Source organism: Neodothiora populina (assembly GCF_041146345.1).
Source record: "Neodothiora populina strain CPC 39397 chromosome Unknown canker_contig_9, whole genome shotgun sequence".
Classification (NCBI taxonomy): Eukaryota; Fungi; Ascomycota; class Dothideomycetes; order Dothideales; family Dothioraceae; genus Neodothiora; species Neodothiora populina.
In genome coordinates this window covers 409601-429005 of record NW_027191407.1, presented here as the reverse complement: position 1 = coordinate 429005, position 19405 = coordinate 409601, and the positions used below count along the sequence as shown (strand labels likewise).

Genomic DNA, 19405 nt, shown 5'->3' with positions numbered 1-19405 from the left:
ACATCATCTCACCTGTCGCGACCGGCCCGAACAATTTTCCGCGGCATGGCTCAGGGTCTATCGATATCGCCTAACGTATCCTTTGATTTTCTACTCATCGACTATGCATATACCACATCACATTCAGCACAAAGACCAAGACACTCGAGTGGTTGTTCGAATGCTATCATCCATTGTATTGTTCAGGTCATAAATCGTGGACTCGTCAAAAATATATATAAGACTTTCAGTCCGAACAGTCTTCTAGGAGACCGTGAAAGCCATGTGCACCAATTGCTCCGTCACTCCACTCGGAGGAGGCCTCTCCAAAAGCCGTGAGAACCAGCTCTCCCGTCTCTGTGTGGGCGTATCATTGTTGCTGTTATGATATGCAGGCGGAATGACCACCGGACAGCCTTCCTCGGAAGACGCAGACATTTGACGACTGATCTGCTCAAAGTCGTAGTTCTTTTCCGACGGTGCTTTGTGTTGCCGAGCCTCGACTTGTGGTGCTATGTCAATGTGCTCTTGTGGCATGGGATTGTCGAATTGGACGAGATGTCCAAGTCTGCGGTCTGACAATTCGCCTAGAAAGACACCTCTGTCAGCTGCTTTCTTTCACTGACGACATATTGTCGCGCATCTTACGTTTATACTCGGCCCAGAGCGCCGATATATAATCTCGCGAAGAGGTAGTGTCTTTGGTAGTAGCAGCGGCCTTCTTCTGATCCGGAGTCATTTGTAGAGCAAAGATATCGAGTGCCATTTCCATACAACGTTATCTTGGAATCATGATACAAAAAAACCCTTCAACCAAGGTCTCTTAGACCTCATTCTTATAATTCCTCACAGTGGCTCGGAAGCACCACACTGCTACCTTACGTATCCTCGGTATCAGGTGAGTTTGAGATCTCCAGACCCGCCAAGCTTGCGCTGCGCGCTGTGAACATCTCCAGATTCCTGATGTCCCAGACACGAGACACCACGGAACCTCCGCGTTGCCGTACTTGCCAACCCCTTTGCCCGTGACGCCGGGAACATGTGATGCCTGCTACCCGCTACTGCCTCCTCATGCTGTATGCTTGCTACCCCGTAATACCCCGATAGTTCGTCTCCATGAAAAGGACCTTTGATGGCGTCCTTTGCCGTGTTGTATGCCGGATGGTTGAGCCTCTCTCGTGATCGGTCGTGGGGGCGGCTTTGGGGTAAAGGGTGTCGTTGGCTTTTGTCGTCGAGGGCCCTGTGGATCTTGCTCTGACGACTCTCTTGAGCTCGTACTTGGCTTCGTTACTCCTATACCAGTCGTCTCTGGCGCACCTTCGTCACATGGAGTTCAAGGAGACCTACCGTGTCACAGCAGGCGAGCAAGAAGGCGCGAGTTGTGTTATCCTGCAGAGCATGTCCTCGGATATGCTGTGGGAAGGCAGTTCCAGTCTCTGTGTTGTATCGTCACGGTATCCATCTAGCTACATAGAGCTTGAAGGCAGACAGGACTGACCATGGAGAGTCCGATTGTACTTGAGTGATTTCACTTCATGCTCAGAGGTATCTACAAGTGGCTGTTCTCTATCATGGATCATATGCTCTGCATTATTGAACCCACTCCACTTGATACGCGATTATGTCTGTATGGATTACACACAAACAATGAGGAGGTCATGATATATTTGGCCATTGATGAGGTTGTGGTCAGTTTGACCATGATGCATATGCATACATACAAAGGAAACAACAAGGAGTGATAATATTGCTGCATACAATATCGATAAGTGTAGACTCGGATCAGCCAGAAGAGTAGCGTATGATGTATGGGTGTTGTTCGTATTGCTTTCTTCACCAAGCTCCCCGCCAGCTGAACCTTCGCTCGTTGTCAAAGGCTCAATCATGTGTATTATCGCCAAACATGACCAGTGATCAATGGCTTGTATCACCTCCACCAGCATCTACTCACACACGCGCAAGCAGCTCCTGACCGAATGATCAAGAGTATCCTCCGCTACGCGCGGGACAACTTCTTCGGGGTATAGTTCTTCACTCTCAATCCAACGCCGTCCCCTAAACCGCTCCACTCTTCATTATGGATCCACTCTGCGACGACGCGTATTTCTTTGCAATGTCCGGTCGTTCTCGTGGCCGACTTTTCATGAAGGGTGATATCATTAACAGCAGTCTTCGGCGCACTCGCAGCAGTCGGCACAGCATTCGCATCCCTCTTCGCAGACGAAGCAGCAGCAGAGTGTGGCAAGACATGCGCTCAGGCAGCCACCACCGCCCTGCTTTCTCTCCTGTTGAGGTGGGGGACCTTGTTGGTAACCCATCTGTGCAACATGAATGTTAGTCTGTGGAGTGTTGAAGGTGCACGGTGATGATCTGAATGGAAGGAGGTTTATCTGAAGAAGAATCATGAGCGCGAACATACTTGTTGAGGGGGACCGTAGTATTGGCCTTGGGGAGGAGCTCCATATTGAGGCTGTCCGGGAGGAGGGCCGTAGTAACTGTTGCGTGTCAGCAAATGCGCTCATTCTGGATAATCGTCATGTCGCGGCTGCCTAATTGACATGGACGACCACGATGAAGTTATGCTGTCGCGATATCTATGTCAAAAGAAAATACGTACGCTTGCTGGGGCTGTTGAGGAGGAGCGCCGTAGTATCCCTGAGCAGACATGTTGTTGGTATGGTTGTGGATGTTGATGTTGTTTCAAGACGAAGTGATATCTAATACGCGTAGTGAGACTGTAGGACGTCTGTTGTCGTACTCGAATGTGACGGGTAAAAGGAGAAAGATATTCTGGATAGTAGCGAACGGACTGGAAAATAAGGTTAGGCTTTTCTTGATGACGACCTGGTGGAAGAGAGAGAGGAAGAGAAGAGATTATGCGTTTCAGTGGATCAAGGCAAGGGTTGCATCTGCCCTTGCCCTGTATGCGCTGACTATAGGTAATTTGGGGAGCGCACACACAACAACCACTCATAAGAGGCCCAGCATCCTCAGGCCAAACAGCCCTGAAGCATCATCGACAACAAGCAATCATTACATGGGGTTCGTCCGTTGATCTACCGGCAAACCGCTGGCTTGGCGAATGCGTATATGCGCCACAAGGGATGCGTGGACTTACCGATTCAGGCGGTCTTGGCTGCCGTAATTCCGAGCGCCGATTATTGATGATAATAATAGATATGTCAGGTGCGAAGAGTAGCAGCGTAGGTTACAGGTAGACGGATGTCCGTCGCTTAGTTGTTCAGTAATGATGATAGCTAAGAAGCATGAGTTTCCTGGCAGATTGTCCAAGGCGGACGATTGCGACAGTATGAGTACATATATAAAGGTTTGGCTTCATGATCATTTGGTCAGCGTCCGCCCTGCCGTGCCCGGCCTTGCCCTTGTCATACCATGCGCCGCCGAGGCTGAGTCCAAGCGACCAACGTGCTGCGTGCCGTCACCCGCCCGAGCCCCCCCAGATCTAGGGTGTTATCTCACACGTCAATCATGGCTGTGTTTTTTTCTTCGGTTTTTACGCATGTCGCGAACGTGACTTGGTTCTGGATCTCTGCGACTTTTGCAAGGCTGTGGGAATAGAGCGGGTTAGGTTTCTCTAGTCGCTTGACACGTGGTGATCCTTCAGATAGAGGACTATGGGAAGTTTCTAGACAAGCGCACCTCAAGCATGAGCTTGCAATTGACCACGTTATTGGTCGTCATTTCATTATCGACATGGTCTATACAGTAGCTACCTAAAGTATTGCTCGGCGTCTTTGCTCTATCCACGCCGTGCATAATCACAGGACATAATACCCTTGCACTGTGCACAGAAGAGGTCATGCGTGATTCCCATCTACACCTATGAAATGCATATCGTAGAGTCAAAGGACAAAAAATATGGTCGAGGTCTACAGTAATACTTGCTGCATAGCAAAAGATCCGTCCTCATCGCATTCGCGAACCATGTAATGACCAAAAAAGAACAAAACTCCGTCCGTTCCTCTGCAGGGGGGCGCCCATGTCGGATATACCACTTGTACGCGAGCGGTTTCGATATCCGCCAGCCAACACGTCGGAAAAATAACAACAAATCATTCCTTGACCGACTTCGCCCACCTACTGTATGAATCGGATCAAACAATAGCAATCGTGCGATACGATACAACTGACGCAGATACAAGTACGTAGCGTATGCACGCCCGCACGCACCTCTCTCTTAGTTCGTCGGAGAAACTAGAGCCTCAATTTTCTCTCTGCGTCTTTTGAGCTTTCATGTCTCCTCTCTCGCGTGCTCGGCATTTCCTATTGGAGTTGTGGTCCGTCTCCGACTCTCAAGGCTCCACTAATCATCTGTCAAGCGTAGCGCACCGCCACCACGGGTGGAATGTAGGCGCAGTCACCGGATCTGTGGATCAGATGGTTCGATCTACTGACTTAGCCACATAATGGTGGATTATATTGGTCCATCTTATCGCTCGTATTTGGCGAATCCGGCTTTTGTTTCCCTTTTGTAGAAGCACAGCTATAGGCATTATGCAGTGTAGAAAGTGCAGCAGACACTGAGGGACACACGGGACTCCAAGGGCACTAAGTACCCGAGGTATTGACTTTTGGACAGACGAGAGTAAGATGAGTAGAATCAGTCTGCCTTCGGTATAGGTATAAAACATAAGATATGCCGCGCCATGTAGCGAAAATCATTAGTAGTAGAAGGAAAAAAGCGAGCGACACCTTGACATCCTCCGAACTCTCATTCTTACATCGTATCGGATCCGTCAGACACTCTGAACTCCATCTGACTCCCCGTAGCTCCATATACCAGAGGTAATCTGTCAGTAATGATATGACTATAATAATATTAACACAGGAATCCGATGATGAGATTCCTCGCATGACGATAATCAGAATGTCGAAAAAGAGCATTTCCCTCATCTCCATTTTTGTTGTTTTGCGTGGGCAGACATAAGTCTCTAAAATTCGATAATCTCAGTCTTGTTCGCTCTTATAGATGTTGCTTTTCATGCTTTTCTGATCATGATACCCATGTGGACGGAGCGTGTTGTAGTCTCCTTGAAATCTTTGCACTCTCTGCCTCGGAACATATACACTTTCTTCGATCAAATTTCAGGTAGAACTCCTCCCATTACATTAGTTTCGTTATCGTCGGGTGCTGGTGAGGGGTATGCAACCAAAAGGCACGGACAGCTTTGGCTTGTGATTGGGTGGATCAATTGCATGTAGTCGTACTTCGCTGCAGTCTATCAATGAAGCCATGCTTGTCGTGGTTGCCAGTGTGTTAGATAATGATATTGTATGAACTAGCGATATAGTGGACGAGGGCATTGTTGTTGTCAGCCGTCCGCCTGACATCTGGTGCGATCAGACCCTACAAAGTTAGAGATCTGGCCTGGGTATCAGAGGACAACCAGACGCATCAGACGCCATAGAATGGCGTGCGGTGATTGTGGAGCTATCACCATCGCCCTGATTTGCAAAAGGTGCGAAAGTAAAGTTTAGGGGCTCGGTGGGTCTCGGATACGCGGATGGACCAGTCATGCTAATACGCTCCTAGCGCATTTCGTAGCTTGATCTTTGGCTTGCACCGTACTCAACACCTTGCATGGCCCCGGGTGGGGGTTGTATCTGTCCATAATGCTGCGGTGGTTGCTGATGCTGCGGGGGAGGAGGTGCAGAGTTCATGGGAGGTAGTGCATAAGGTGCAGGATGAGCTCCGTTGGATTGCTGTTGAGTCTGTTGCTGTGCAAGCCGCGAGGTATACTGTCCATAGATGTGTTGACCGGCAGGGTCCAGACGACGAAGGCGCTCGTGCATCACTTGAATCTCAGTTCTGAGCGAATCATTCTCCTTGAGTGATTCGCGAGCAAAGTCGGCATCTGCTCGGAGTCGCGTCATCTCACCATGCAGATTACGTTCCTGCATCTGGTTCGTGCGGATGTATTCGATGGCTAAAACGAATCATAAGCGTCCACACACACGAAAGTTTCGTCAAACCACAACTTACCCTTGGTCAAGATCTCCCATTTACTGGCCTTGGCGCCCCCGTTGGCTGGTACAGCTCGATTAAGCTCCTCGAACAAATCTTTCATCTCACTTCTGCGTTTGCGCTCTGCAAGTTTGTGACTGACGCGCAATTCCGGTGTACGGCTGTAATTGCCAGATGCGCTGGCAGCATCATTATTCTGCAGAGATGCTATACTTCGGTGCTGCAATTGATGATGATGATGAGTAGTTTGTGCATCATCGTCGAATCTCCTCTGTCCGGCTGGTAGCGCCGAGTCAGTAGAGAAGATGCTACTGCGTATGGAAGATGCAGCGAAGCTATTTTGGCGAGAGACAGATCTTCTGATACTAGAGTCGTCACTGCTCGAACCTCGGCGTTGCTGTTCCTCTGGAATTGCACTGTCTGGGAAAGCCCACGGGAAACCTTGAGTGGGCTTTGCAGCCATCGGATCAGGTGCACCCGGGACTCTGGCGTTGGGTACGATGGGTGGCGCGATTCTTGGCGGGTGGTGAGACCCGCGCAGGCTGTTACGTCCGCTCAGTGGAGACATTGGAGCTTGACCATTGGGGCGACGTAGACTGGCAGCCAGCGACACCTGTGAAGTATTTTGACTATCATACGGTGAGGTAGGGTTGTTGTTGTTGTTGTTGAGGCCAAGGTTGCTAAAATTGGTGTGCATTCGACTGTCAATACTACTACGTCTCGAGTCGATGGCATTATAGTAGTCAGTGCTTTGTCGTTGTGCAGATTTGGTAGATTCGAAGCTTTGGTTAATGGATGGTAGCATCGCGTTTCCTGGCTGCTGCTGCTGCTGCTGCTGCTGTGAAAGACGAGATGAAGTAGGTGTACTTGGGACCGAATTCCGAGGCTGTCCCTCCTCGGGATTGAGCAGCGTAGATACTTGCAAGTTTTGGCTATTCACGGACGAGTCTGTTGCACTATTAGCATCTTTATCATACGCGATAAGATAACAGTGGCAAATATATGCTTGAAGCGGCCGCGACATGCTGGAGACGAAGACTAGATATCATGTTGCACAAGGTATGGCATGATCGAGAGAAAAAGAGCAGAGAAGAAAAAGACTCACGCTTACTCTGCGTATTCTGCGGATAGGGCCATGTCCCGGAGTCTCGCGATGGCGCACTCGTGGGGGCTCTATTAGTTGGCGAATAGCCCGCGCCAGGTAAGCCATTGGTCAAGGAAGTGATGGATGGTAGTGTATGCGAAGGAGACGGATGTTGATGGGGCGGTCTTTGTTGTTCTGCGTGGGTGGCCATGATGAGTGTCGGGTGTAAAAGTCCCGGCAAGAACAAATGTTGAAGCCAGAAGCAATTTAGGAGAAGTCGGACAGTTACAAAGTGTAATTGACCGAAAGCAAGGAACCGTCAGGGACAGGCAAATGCACGAGGGCAGCACACGAGGAATTAATGAAAGCCTGGCCTGCCACTTGGAGACGTGCGGGGTCAGGTGTAGCGCCTATGTCGTGTGGTCGAAAGAGCGTGGTCGTGAGTCCGACTGGGAAGTCGAAGCGGATTCAGTTCTAATCGGACTTCTGGGGAAGGTCAGGAACGGTCCCCAACATGAATGACCTCACGCAAAAATTACACTTGGCACTTTGTCGATGCTCAAGCTTAATTTTAAATTTTTGGTTTCTCACATACCTTATTGTATCGCGAATATGGGTACAGCAGAGGTGTTAGGAAAAAGAAAGAGTGGAGGAGTATTAACTCTGTTGTCGAGACACCCGATGATGGGAGTAGAAGTCGTGTTGCGGGGCACTTTCCTCTCAGTCAATGGAGAAAGCTTGCGGCGTAGAAGTAAAGGGCGTGAAGATCAAGTCTTGCGGAGTAGGTGGATTGGTCGAACACTTTGCCGGACAGTGTCAAAAGATGGAAAGCCCCCGAAAGCGGAAGTGGCTGCAGAACCAGGCGTTGTGCGCACGATTATGGGCGCAAGTCAAACGATGTTCATGAGGAGAAGAGCAGTAGCCTGGAGGAAGATGTAGTGCATGCGACTGGCAAAGAAGCGGCGACGATAGAGAAAGGACAAAAAAAGAATGTTCGAGACCTGAGGGAAATCAAGAAGTCGTGAGATGATGGGGTAAGAAGATGTTCAACAAATGATGAAGCAAGCAAGCAAGCTTGTGCTGCACGCTTGGAGTGCTGGTGCGTGTGCTGGTGCTTGGTGATGCTGATGCTGATGCTGCTGCTGCTGCTGCTGATCAGGGCTCGAAGCGTCTAATGCAGGCGCGGGACGAACGATTCCAGGATCAATACTGCTCGCAGGGAAGATCCAGAGGACTGATATGCGCGCACGCAGAGTCCTATCTCAGAATCAATTGGATGGACAATATCTCCGGACGGTTGCTTGTCAAATGCTCCGCCCAAGATACTGGATGACCAGTGTTTGGAAGAATGCCAGGATCAGGATGGCCACAGATAGTGAGTCGTCGAAAGCGTGCCTTGCATACAACGGTGGCCCGGTCGTACAACGTGGGAGTCGTTGGGCGAGACAAGCGTATGGCAAAGGGGGGATTGTTGACTCTGATATCGGAGTGGAGGGGTTATCGGAGGGGGAGGAGGGGAAGGGGAAAGATTTGGAGAGCGAGGGTTTTGAGTTGGCCTTCGCGCGTGGACAATGGATGTAAACGATAAGCACTGAGAAATCAATTGGTGTCGGAGTTTGCGTTGTTGGCGCAGTGGGAAGATAAAAAAAAAGATGGGAACGACACTAGCAACGACGGATATCAAAGATACGGAAATATCGACCGACGTGACAATGAATCGTGGAGGAAAAGGACTTGAGAGAAGAATGCGCTTTGTGAGCCTGTGGTGACAGATGATGACTTGACAGGCGGGGATAGAGGCTGCATACCAAATTATGAACAAGGTTGAGCAAGTAACGTCGAAAGTGTATTTTCCGTGAGCACAGCTGAGGCAGCTAATGTGCACGCAGCTTTGTCTCTCTTTTCCCTCTCCCTTGTCCTCGGGAAAGCTACCTATGCCACGATCGTCTTTAAAGTCAAAAAGTCGAGCTATCTACACTTTTCCAACCACGTGTAGCCCGGCGCCACGCCAAGTGAACCCTTCCGAGTAGTGGAAACGTCCATGGGACGGATTGGGCCACAACCCATAAGCGTTTGTGCGTCCAGAATCGATCCTCCCAGCCACCAACCATGACCATGGCATCATCGTTCCTGTCGTAGGACAGCAGTTCCAACAAGATCTCGAGATCGGACTGTGTCCGACTGTGACCGTGGACAATCTCCTTCCCTTTCGTCTCTGGCGCCCTCGTTTGCAGCTCTTATCAAACTTGTTTGGATGCATCAAAGTCAATTTGACTTGCCAGATAATTTGGAAGCAATTCATCTGGCTCAGGTCGGGTATAGCTCCCAGATATCGACGACTTGCATCTCGCCGGTGCTAGTAGTCGAATGTCATGCAGGCTACAGGGCTTTTCTTGCCCAGAGTTCATCGACTATGGGCTTAGCGGCCGATCTACCTTTTCTTCCGTACTTGCTTGTGTCTCATCATTGCTGTAATCGTACAGAACCATGCGCACCAAGCAAAGTGTGGGGATGGAAGGAGCGAGCCGTGACCAGACACCGACACACCGATCATCGCATTAGAGGCGAGCAAAGCAGACGGAGGCAACGCCAGCGGGCGACTTTGGGCTTTTCTGCCCGACGGGAATTTGGAAATGGTCGTACTTGTATGGCTTGTTTGCTCGTGATTATTTTTGGGTCACGACGATCTGTAGCAGCATTCAATCACTGCCTCGAAAAATAAAGCGACGGAACGTGAAATGAGTATACCAGCATCGCCCGTGTAAGAGGGCGTTAGAAACACAGTCTCGGAACCTTTAGTGAACGACGGCTGCACCTACCGTGCATGCTTTTGACATGAGCTTTTTGTTTTGTCGTCAAGCTCCTCGGAGGTGGCACAGCACCAAGCATGCCCATGCTAAGACACATTCAAATTCTTACTCATATCCACAGGGGTCCGAGAGAAGCGCAATCAGGTGTTGTCTTGGCTTATCGATGTGTCGAGTCGGGGTTTGATTCGAATCAAAAGGATCTTGACTACGGAGACACATGAGAGACAAAAACACAACATTGACACAGCATGAGATGCAACGCGATTCCATACGACTGTTGCAAGCCTGGTTGCCGGGAGAGCATGCACTGCCACTCGTATTGGCAAAGTGGGTTCTTGGGGGAGTAGTGGTGGTGCCACGAAGACCGAAGACCAGGTCTCTCTGTCTCACATCTGGGTAGAAAGTATATGTTGAGGCATGCTTGGGATATCCGAAATGTGCTAATGTCTCTCTATCTACCTCTGCTTTTCGTTTGTCGTCGAGTTTCTCAACTGCGCGGATTTACCTCCGCAGGTGAGAGGTCCATGTTCTTTAGTGTGCATACGGTACAGTAGTCCAAAAGGTTGCCAGCGGGAATGTCTCACAGTCATGGAGTCAAAAGCCAGGCACCACACATGGGTGGAGCATAATCGAGACATGCGGAGTTTTTAAGGTACCTTTGCCGCTGCACGTCATGTATGTATGCTTTGATTTTATATGTACTACCTACTGTAGCTTTCGCACAAGCATCGCGGGCGCCATCGTCAACGACAGTCAGCAAGGAGGGACTTGCGGCTGCAGGCCACGACCATTGAAGATTAGTGAGGAGAGAGGGGAATCATTCGCAGCCACAGCTTTCGTTTTTGACTTTACGCCTTGCGCTGTAAGCCTGTAAGCACAACACGAAGCGCACGTTCATGAAGATCTCATCGGGGTACAATGTAAGAGTGCTGTCTGTGTGTTTTGGTCGTGGGAGGGAGGTACAGTCGACAGACGATCAGAATACGTGACCTCGAGACTGTTCCCTTGTCATTTTCCCTGACACCGTTGGTGCGACTCAGTGTTCAGTGATCAAGGCGTGCGTGTGCGGTGCGGCCGGCGCACCATCTCTTCTTGCAGCGTCAACCCCCCTCCCCGCTTCTTGTCCCATCTCTGGCCGGTTTCCTTGTTCCCAGGTTTAGCTCACTCACGCTCTTTTTTTATGTTCGAATAATCTCCGACGATTGGGGACTTTGCACGCAGGCACGTTGTTGATGGAGCGAGAAGGTGTTGCGTGTGACACACCCTTTCTTGCCTGGATGTCTCGGCGCGACGATCCGTGTTGTCGGGAATCTTGCTACCATTTGACTTTCCTTCTAATGTTGCTACCACTACAAGTAGAAGGCAGATCAAGTGTGTTCCTTGGGTGTGAGGGTGTGTTGTTGGCGAACGAAAACCGCGTCGATTGATCAACAAACACTTCTTCTGTTCTCCAGAACCCACATGACGGGTGATCTTTGCATATGAATAGATAGACGGTAGAACGTGCATATACATATACCGTATGCACATATGCAATAGCCAAAACATGCAACATGTGCGATATGCGATCCCGTGATCGCTCCATCAAGACCCGTCCTTTCAGACCATCGATGGCCAGACGAAACCCACCGACCGCAAACTAATCCACATCACGGATATTGTATCTGGTCACACCTTCTGACCCTCCCAGAATCGACACGAGAGAGAAAGTCCAGACAAGGCAAAAGATCTACAGGACGATAACCATCTCTTTTTCCCCCTACTCTAGCTGGCAGCCACACACGCGACTCGATCAAGATTCCGCTTTCTGACAACTTGGCTTCTGCCCTCCATGCCCGCCGCCGCCGTCGTCGTCGACGCCGTCAACGCCCCACCCTGAGGTGATGCCTATCACTTGCCAAAACAGCGAGATGATCATTCGTACATTCACAGACGGGTAAAGTGTACCCGAGGAACATCGGACGGAAAGAGAAAACTCACGGACAACGTGGCGAAGGAAGCCGGATTGTCGAGTCAATCGAGCACGCGGGCGTGGCTACTTTAGCTAGCTCGCTACTGGCCTAGGCGGATGATGGAGGTTTGCCTTCTTGGTCTTGAGAGTCCCTCTTTCTTGAATCTGACTAGCGGATATTACGTGTACATGTTGTACAATACCTTACCTTACTTGTACATGGAGAACATGTAGGTACGTGGGTAAAAGTACACCTAGGTACACACTAAACAGCACGTGAAATGGAATCCTTCCCGTTCCCGTCCCCGTCCCCGTCGACCTTTTTCGCCCCCAATTATCCGTCAGCCTGTCATTGATGCTTCGCTTCAGCTACCTACTGTAGCGAAGTAGGAGTGGTGTTGTCAGTAGTAGTAGTAGTAGTAGTAGTGGTGGTGGTAGTAGTGGTACTTTGTGAAGCAGCTATGCAGGAGCCGCCGCTATTTCACTGGGAGATGAGGTGGAGCAGCAAAAAAACCGACTCGTCATTTTCTCTCTACATAGCGACCGTCTTTGCGCCTTTCGCCTCTGCTTTTTGCTTCAATTGTTCCGTGCGTTTTGCTTTGCTGTGTTCTGCTGTACTGTGCTCATGGTTCAGCTCAGACCTGTATGTATGTTCGGGGCCTTCGTGATCGCCGTCTGGTCTTGTCTGGTCGTGGATGAGAACTTCGGCATCTGTATCGCCCTGAAGAGAGCATCGCTGTTCCTGTCGTGGTCGCGTTGAAGAGCCGTGCTGTGCTACCGACGAGTCTATATCCAACCATATCCCAGTAGTAGTAGTAGTATCACGATAACAGCGGATGGATCTCGCTAAAGAGTCATATCCCATGTGCGCGCATGTGGTAAGGCACAGTATGGCGGACAGCACACAGCGTGAGGTAATTACTGCTCAATATACACCAGTGGTGAGTATCTCAAGCCACCACCAATGCATCAATCTCCCCGTTCCCATCTCATTTTGCATCAACGTACTGCTGCTGCTGCTGCTGCTCCTGCTCAACTATGGTATTGAATTAGCATCAACCGGGAACCAGACATCAATCGGGGACCAGACCTGTCATATAAACGAGGCTTTATAATACTTTTGGCGTTCGTTTCCACTACTATTGCTGGACTGTACATAACAAAGTGTAAAGTTCCACGAGGTGAACGCCACAACCACCGTATCGTGCGCCACAACCACGAGAAGAGAAGGTCGCATGTATAAGACCAAGGCAAGATAGACGAGAGGCCTGCCGCCGCTCACGAGCATGCGAGTGGTAACAATTCAGGTACCAGTACGGCTTGTACAGTATACTATACAGAACAGGTATGCAACCCTTGACTGGACTACCTTGCCCAAAATTTGTCCTGAAAGACACCGCAGAACTGCATACATAGCCCATAAGTATGTGCACTTGGCGGTGGTCCCGCTCACCCGCCCGCAGCATGCTAGATCTGACAAAGTATGTACTGTACAAGCACCGTGATGTTTCAGACCTACGCAGCCGATCACCTAGGGGCGGCGATGGCGGCGGCGCCGTACTGCAGTAGGTAAGGTATAGATGTTAGGGTCCTAATTCGGGGATCTCGGAGATGCATGATTCAGTTTGTCAATGATTGTTTCACTACTGTTCGAACAGAAAGGTCTTACGTAGTATCTACTGAGATAAGGTGATATGGGTAGTCAGGTAGGAAGAAATGGCTGTCGGGTATACAGTTCATTGTGCATTCCGTATGTATCTCTGTACTGTATACCAAGAACTCCCGATGAAACGAAAGGTACTTCAGCCGCCTCAAGATCGCAAGAATGTACAGTACAGTACAGTGCAGTACCTGTACCATCTCACACGCGGCGGGCGAGAGATAAGGTTTAAGAGTATTGTATCGTATCCTAGGTAGGCTTGAGCCTCTACGCATGGGCATCGAAAAACTCCGTCCTGGTCGACGTTATGTCGTACCTTCCCGTGCCCGCACACGTTTTGACGGTTTTACAGGATCGAAAGCGAAGTCCGTGTCTTGGTCTCTAGGACGAAACATTCACGCGAGAAGGTTGCTCGCCCTTCTTGAGTGACTTCACATGTGGCATTTCGTCATTTGTTGCGCCGAACTGTGTTCACTACTTGAAGGAACGTGAGACTCTAGTAGCAGGATCGAGGATTGCGTTCGTTACCACTGGGCAGAACGTGCGAGTGCGTGCATCGAACCGTTGATCGTGTTTCTTCCTTGTTGGCTGTTTTGCGCCCGCGAGATCGATGCAGATTTGTGGAGACTTGGATCTGGGTTTCTGCAGCGGTAGCAGCAGTAGCAGCAGCAGCAGCGCGCATATGTGTAGTGTATGTAGCTAATCATGTACTGTAGCAGCACGAGCACAAGGAAGATATGATGCATACACATTAAGTCGCGAGATCAGACCAACCAACCATGAATCCATCTGGTAGCTGCACCCATCCGAGGCATGTTGTCGTCTCTGTAGCAAGCAAGCCATCACTAGAGTTATAAGGGTCGCCACTCGGCCCGGCGGACTACTGGTAGCCACGACGAGTGGGACATCAAGAGGCATCAACGAACGTGGCCCTGAACTCATGCTCCTGTGACCTGTGTGGCCTTCGCCTATAGACATTTCGGAGACCTTCCTGTTCTGCCAGAGGTTTGCTGTGATATCAGAACCGTTGTCAAACTGATAAAGCTTGAATTCTGTATTCGGGTTCTTGCCACGTCCATAACCACTCTTTCGCTTTCTTGCTTTGCTATAGTTTCTTCGATTGAGAACAAGGGAAGGCTGGGGCTCAAGACGACGAGGACGTCATCATCTAGGAACATCTATACCACTACAGTCTCTTTTGACATTTCGTGCCCTGAAGCAAAGATAAACGAGAAACCTTGTCAATATACTCCATGGCTGGGTTTTTGCTTTTGGCCAATTTAGACATAGATACAAGGTTATTGTGAGCTCGTAGACATGCTACGAACGTCGCAAGGGCAGGTAAAAAGCCAATGCCAGGAGAAGCCATGGTAGTCAGAACGTGGAACCGTACCACAAGTTGCTCTACCGTTCTTGTGAACCTTATGACGTGTCTCGTCTCGGGGTCCGTTTTGCTACTGTCGTCTGATAAGTCATGAAGAGATGGAAAACTTGAAGCGTCGACAAGAAGATGCAGGTGATCTCGACATGAGACGACTTGCCTCCTGGGCGCAGCGTGTGCTGTACTTCTGCCATCTGTGATGCCGGTTGAATGTTATTGTGGACGAGAGAAGACTGAATACTGCGCAAAGGCGGCAGATGGTGCATGGATTCGATGGCAATGACCTCTAGCCGACCAACCAGATATGGACGTTTCCAGTAATTCATGTGCTTGTGTATGTCCGCAACAGAGTGCATTTCTTTCTCGGCTTCCTCGCCGTGTACAGGCAGGAATGAGGAGTCGTCAAGTCCGTCTGTCTGAAGTATTGCATGCATGACCCAATTCTCCTTGTATCTGCCACCCAGTGGTCAATTTCTCGATACTCCTCTGTCCTCTGCAGGCGCGACCTGATTCTTTCGCATATAACCCAACGGAAGCTCCTCAGACATAGCGGCGGACGGTCTGATTCCGAGTTTTTCTCTTGCGCCGCAGTCTACTTGGTCTGCTCTTTCTATGCCGTAGAAACGGGTATATCGCGCGTGCAGTGAATCCGTCCTTTCGTCTCATGCTCTTCTTGTATTGTTCTTCCCTTCGGTCCCAACGAGCGGAGATGTTGATCTCGCGCGCGCCGCTCTCGTTTGCGGTCGCTTCGTCTCGCTTGTTGGGTGGTCGGAATAGGAATCGCATGTTGGTTGTGGTGGTGACAGTGGGTTGTTCGCGCCTCTCGCTCGGGCGGATCGTGTTGGGGCAGATTGACGGGGAGAGCTTTAATGAGAAGAGCAGGAGGGTGCGGATAGGGGAGGGAGACCAGGGATGACACGTCCTCCATGTACACGGTGCTTGACCTCCGTATGCAGAACGATAGACACATGCTCTCTCTCCTCTCTTCATGCCTTTTCCTGGCCTTCTCCTCGCCCACGCTCTCTCCATATATCTCTTCTCCGTCTCTTCTCTCGTGATCCCTTTTATTCAGCTCCCGTATCCCCAATCTCCAGCACAGACAGCAAAGACGAAGAAACCTCAAGATCAAGGCCTGACCAGATACGCCCCCAGCGCCCTCTCAAACTTCTCGACCCTAACCGGCATTTCCAGCGCATAGAACGGACACCCAAGCACAAACTCCGCAAAGATCTCGACGCACCTGCCCACAATACTCTCCGTATTCGGCTGCTCGGGGCTGGTAAACAACAGAAACTTGACGCCCGTAGCAGTCTGGAAGCACGTGAGCCTAAAATGCGATGTTTCGAGACTCTGGATGCCCGTGGCGGTGGGCGCGCGGTGGCCTGGCGGAGAGGGCGGCAGGGTCGTGGGGTTCAGGCTGCGTGATATCGCGTGGATGCCGTGGAAGGTGCCTGCTAGGATCAGGAGGTCGTTTGAGGAGATTGGTTGGAGACCGGGGTTGAAGGTGCGGTTGTAGATTAGTCCGCCCGCTTTGTTGATTATCAGGAGGGAGAAGACGACCCTGCGTTTCTTGTCAGTAGGTTGTTTTTATGGAGTGGCGGGGCAGGGCAGCTTACATGGCTGTTGTCGCTCAGACGGTCTTGAGTTAGATGTCGTGGTTGCTATTGCTCTCTCTCTCTCTCTCTCTCTCTCTCCGTGTCAATTAAAGTGTGCAGTGTGTAGTTCAAGGCACAAAAGTAAGACGATCCGGCGCGCGTGGTATTGCGATTATCAACGCTCGAAAGAGGCTGCAGAAGAAAAGTACGCGAAACGACGTGACAGGAGAGATTGCTTGGAATTGTTTTGATAGACAATAGTAGATGGATACTGTTTTGATACAATACCGCGATAGACTGATTAGGCAGAGAGACAGATTTCCCCACACGTTCTAGTCTCGGAGCTGTTGATCATCTGCTGTATACCATATTAGGTAGAACATACCTCATATATGTAACATCGTCGACTTTCCTCCTCCTCCTTCATACAAGGTCTTGTCGTCGCATCTTTCCTTTACTCGTGAACTGTTGATGTCTATCACCAGAGAAGCACTGCACTTGGAGATCCATGGCTTGAAGAAGGACATTTGCTTCCACTGAGAGCATGTCATGTACAGCAACAGTACATAATATGCTTTTCTCAAATTCATCATATAAGTCCGTTACTGCGTGATTCACTATATACACCAAACCCGTCTTTCAGGCAGAAGGAAACGAAAAGAGGGGGGAAATCACTGATCAGCTCTGCGGATCAGATATGCCCTGTAAGCATCCCTGGTCCAGCGTCTGCAGTCCTTCCCAAACCACATCATGGGAATAGTAAACAAGACCATAAACACAAAACTCAATATACCCAGAGTGACAAAGACCTGCGTGACCGAGTGATCGTCGAGCCAAATGGAGCATACAAAAGTGAAGATGCACGCGAGCGAGTTGTTGATGACCGACACGCCGACCATACCCTCGAGCACAGCGTCAGGATACGCGTCCATGAGATACGCCATTGACAAGTCGCCTGCGCAACCCCATCCGAACCCGATGAATCCGAGACCCACGTACGGTGCTCCCCACGCCCACACGCGGTCGGTGCCGATGCCGAACAGGAACAGACCGATGGGCGACAGGATGCCGGGAGGAAACATGAGCCACAGCCTGTGCTCGGCCTCGCTGACGCCACCGTTGCGGCGCGCGCACCATCGCACAAACACGTCTGAGAACCAACCGCCGTAGACGCAGCCGATGACTGATCCGATCAGAGTCGGGACAAGCATGATGGCGTCTGCTGCGTCGCCGTAGTTGTAGGGTGCCGAGGTCCAGTTGTCATCTTCTACCGTGAGATAGAAGGAGAGCCAAGCGTCCTGGGCTCCCCATTGAAGGCCCGAATAGATGAGCGCTGGGAACCAGAACAGTCTGACGGTGTGGATGGTGCGCATGATGTATTGCTTCACTCCCAGCCCTCGGAGTGACGGTGATGGTGTGATGAGTGCGACGCGCTTGAGGTAGGATTTCTTTGTCATATCGGTGCCATTGGACACCATGTTGTTCGTGTGCTTGGGATTGTGGGTGCTCTGCGACTCGGCAGCTGTGGGTGCTAGGGTCGCATGGTCAAATGTCTTTTCAGAGCCGGCGACACTGCCCAAATGCTCGGCTCCTTTGTCGGTAGGATGTATGACCTTGGGCGCCGTGTTGGATGCTCCGATCTCTTCTCTTGAACCCTGGTGGGAAGTCGAAATGCCTAGATAGATGTCGCGTTCAAAGGCCGTCTCTTCGAGTCCGAGAGCGAAGACAAGCAGTGTCACGCCAGAGATGATGACTGCGAACCAGCCCATCCATCGCCATCCAAGCGCGCTGTCGGCGATGTATCCACTGATCAAAGGGCCCAGAAATGTTCCCACGGATGTGGCCAACACATAGATACCCAACACGCTACCTCTCTGGTGCTGGAAGAACAAGTCCATCAGACTCAACTGCACAGTCGCCTCGGCCACGGATTCGGATGCACCAACGAACAGCTGACACAAGATAGTGTCTGTCTTGTTCTGCGTAGAAGCAAACCATGCCGCGCCCACGATACTGAAACAGAGACAGATCAGATAGGAAATCCTGCGCCCATAGAGCCACGGCGCCGAAGAGAGCAATAGAGTGCAATATCCGATTCCAATAAACAAGACTCCAGCAGCAGTGTTCTGCACTCCCCAGCCGATGCCATAGTCATCGACAAGCACGGTGCCAGCAGCGCCAGCGCTGTTGGAAGTGGCAGCCGTCAGAGCGGTGATGAACAACACAAGACTGGCCGACCATGTCTTGCGCACCAGAGACCAGTTCAGAGGGTCGTTGGGCGAGTCTGTCGGCGTCGGGTTCAGGATCAGACTCTTGTTTCCGTTCTCGTCAACGTCGTATTCGCTGAAGATGCGGATCGTGCCCGGCAGGTCGTCTACGTCTGCTTGCTGTTGATCATGATTGAGTCGGCGCGCATTGGCTGCCTCCGAGTCGTCGGGGAAGGCTGTCGCGTGCTGCTGATGTGGGGCTGCCATGCGCAAAGGGTAAAAAAGCTCACACAGGTATAGAAAAAATGGAAAAAGTGTGAGCCCAAAAAGTCGACGTCAGATAGTTCGTCGAGCTGTCAAAAAGTGATCAAGTTCCGCTGGTATAGCTAAGGAAAAGAGACAATTTTGCCGCAAGCAAGAGACAGTAGCGAAAAAGGCGCAAATAATAAGAAGCAAGCTATTCGAGGCACTTATCGAAAAGGCATTCGGTCAAGGATGCTCTGTTCCGTCTCTTGCTTGATTGGGGTGTTCCTTATCGATCGCGAAATGCGGCCAACCAGCAAGGAAAGAAAGAAAAAAAAAGACCGACTAATTACTTGTACTATAGGGCGGTGGGCGATCGATGAACTGCTTGCATGGAAGCTTAACTCTTTTGATTGATTGGGCGTTAAGTCCGCTATCGAGAAAAAAAGTCCAAAGCCCTGTCTGTCTCGCAATCAAGGTGACGTCGGTCATACGGCCCGCAAGATAGT

At 50.6% G+C, this 19405-nt stretch overlaps 4 protein-coding genes across 7 annotated transcripts; all 4 read right to left on the bottom strand.

Moving 5' to 3' along the window:
- Positions 1-243: 243 nt before the first annotated feature.
- AAFC00_007296 (uncharacterized protein) lies at positions 244-751 on the bottom strand (the record flags this gene model as incomplete). Of its 3 annotated transcripts, none has more annotated exons than XM_069348427.1 (2): positions 244-566; positions 628-751. In XM_069348427.1, 2 exons carry the CDS (start codon positions 749-751, stop codon positions 244-246), a joined length of 447 nt encoding a protein of 148 aa, XP_069201980.1. The 3 variants fall into 3 exon arrangements, with proteins under 3 accessions (XP_069201980.1, XP_069201981.1, XP_069201982.1); XM_069347375.1 differs by having other exon boundaries at positions 628-745; XM_069347374.1 differs by having other exon boundaries at positions 628-718.
- Positions 752-2138: 1387 nt separating this feature from the next.
- On the bottom strand, positions 2139-2646 carry AAFC00_007295 (uncharacterized protein; the record flags this gene model as incomplete). Its single annotated transcript, XM_069347373.1, has 3 exons — positions 2139-2297; positions 2399-2474; positions 2597-2646. 3 exons carry the CDS (start codon positions 2644-2646, stop codon positions 2139-2141), a joined length of 285 nt encoding a protein of 94 aa, XP_069201979.1.
- Positions 2647-5529: 2883 nt separating this feature from the next.
- AAFC00_007294 (uncharacterized protein) lies at positions 5530-7260 on the bottom strand (the record flags this gene model as incomplete). 2 transcript variants are annotated; one of them, XM_069347371.1, is made up of 3 exons in its annotated part: positions 5530-5927; positions 5984-6913; positions 7071-7260. In XM_069347371.1, the coding sequence occupies 3 exons, from the start codon at positions 7258-7260 to the stop codon at positions 5530-5532; spliced, it is 1518 nt and encodes a 505-aa protein (XP_069201978.1). The 2 variants fall into 2 exon arrangements, with proteins under 2 accessions (XP_069201978.1, XP_069201977.1); XM_069347372.1 differs by having other exon boundaries at positions 7077-7260.
- Positions 7261-17117: 9857 nt separating this feature from the next.
- Positions 17118-18920, bottom strand: AAFC00_007293 (uncharacterized protein; the record flags this gene model as incomplete). Its single annotated transcript, XM_069347370.1, has 1 exon — positions 17118-18920. One exon carries the CDS (start codon positions 18918-18920, stop codon positions 17118-17120), a length of 1803 nt encoding a protein of 600 aa, XP_069201976.1.
- Between the last annotated feature and the right edge of the window lie 485 nt (positions 18921-19405).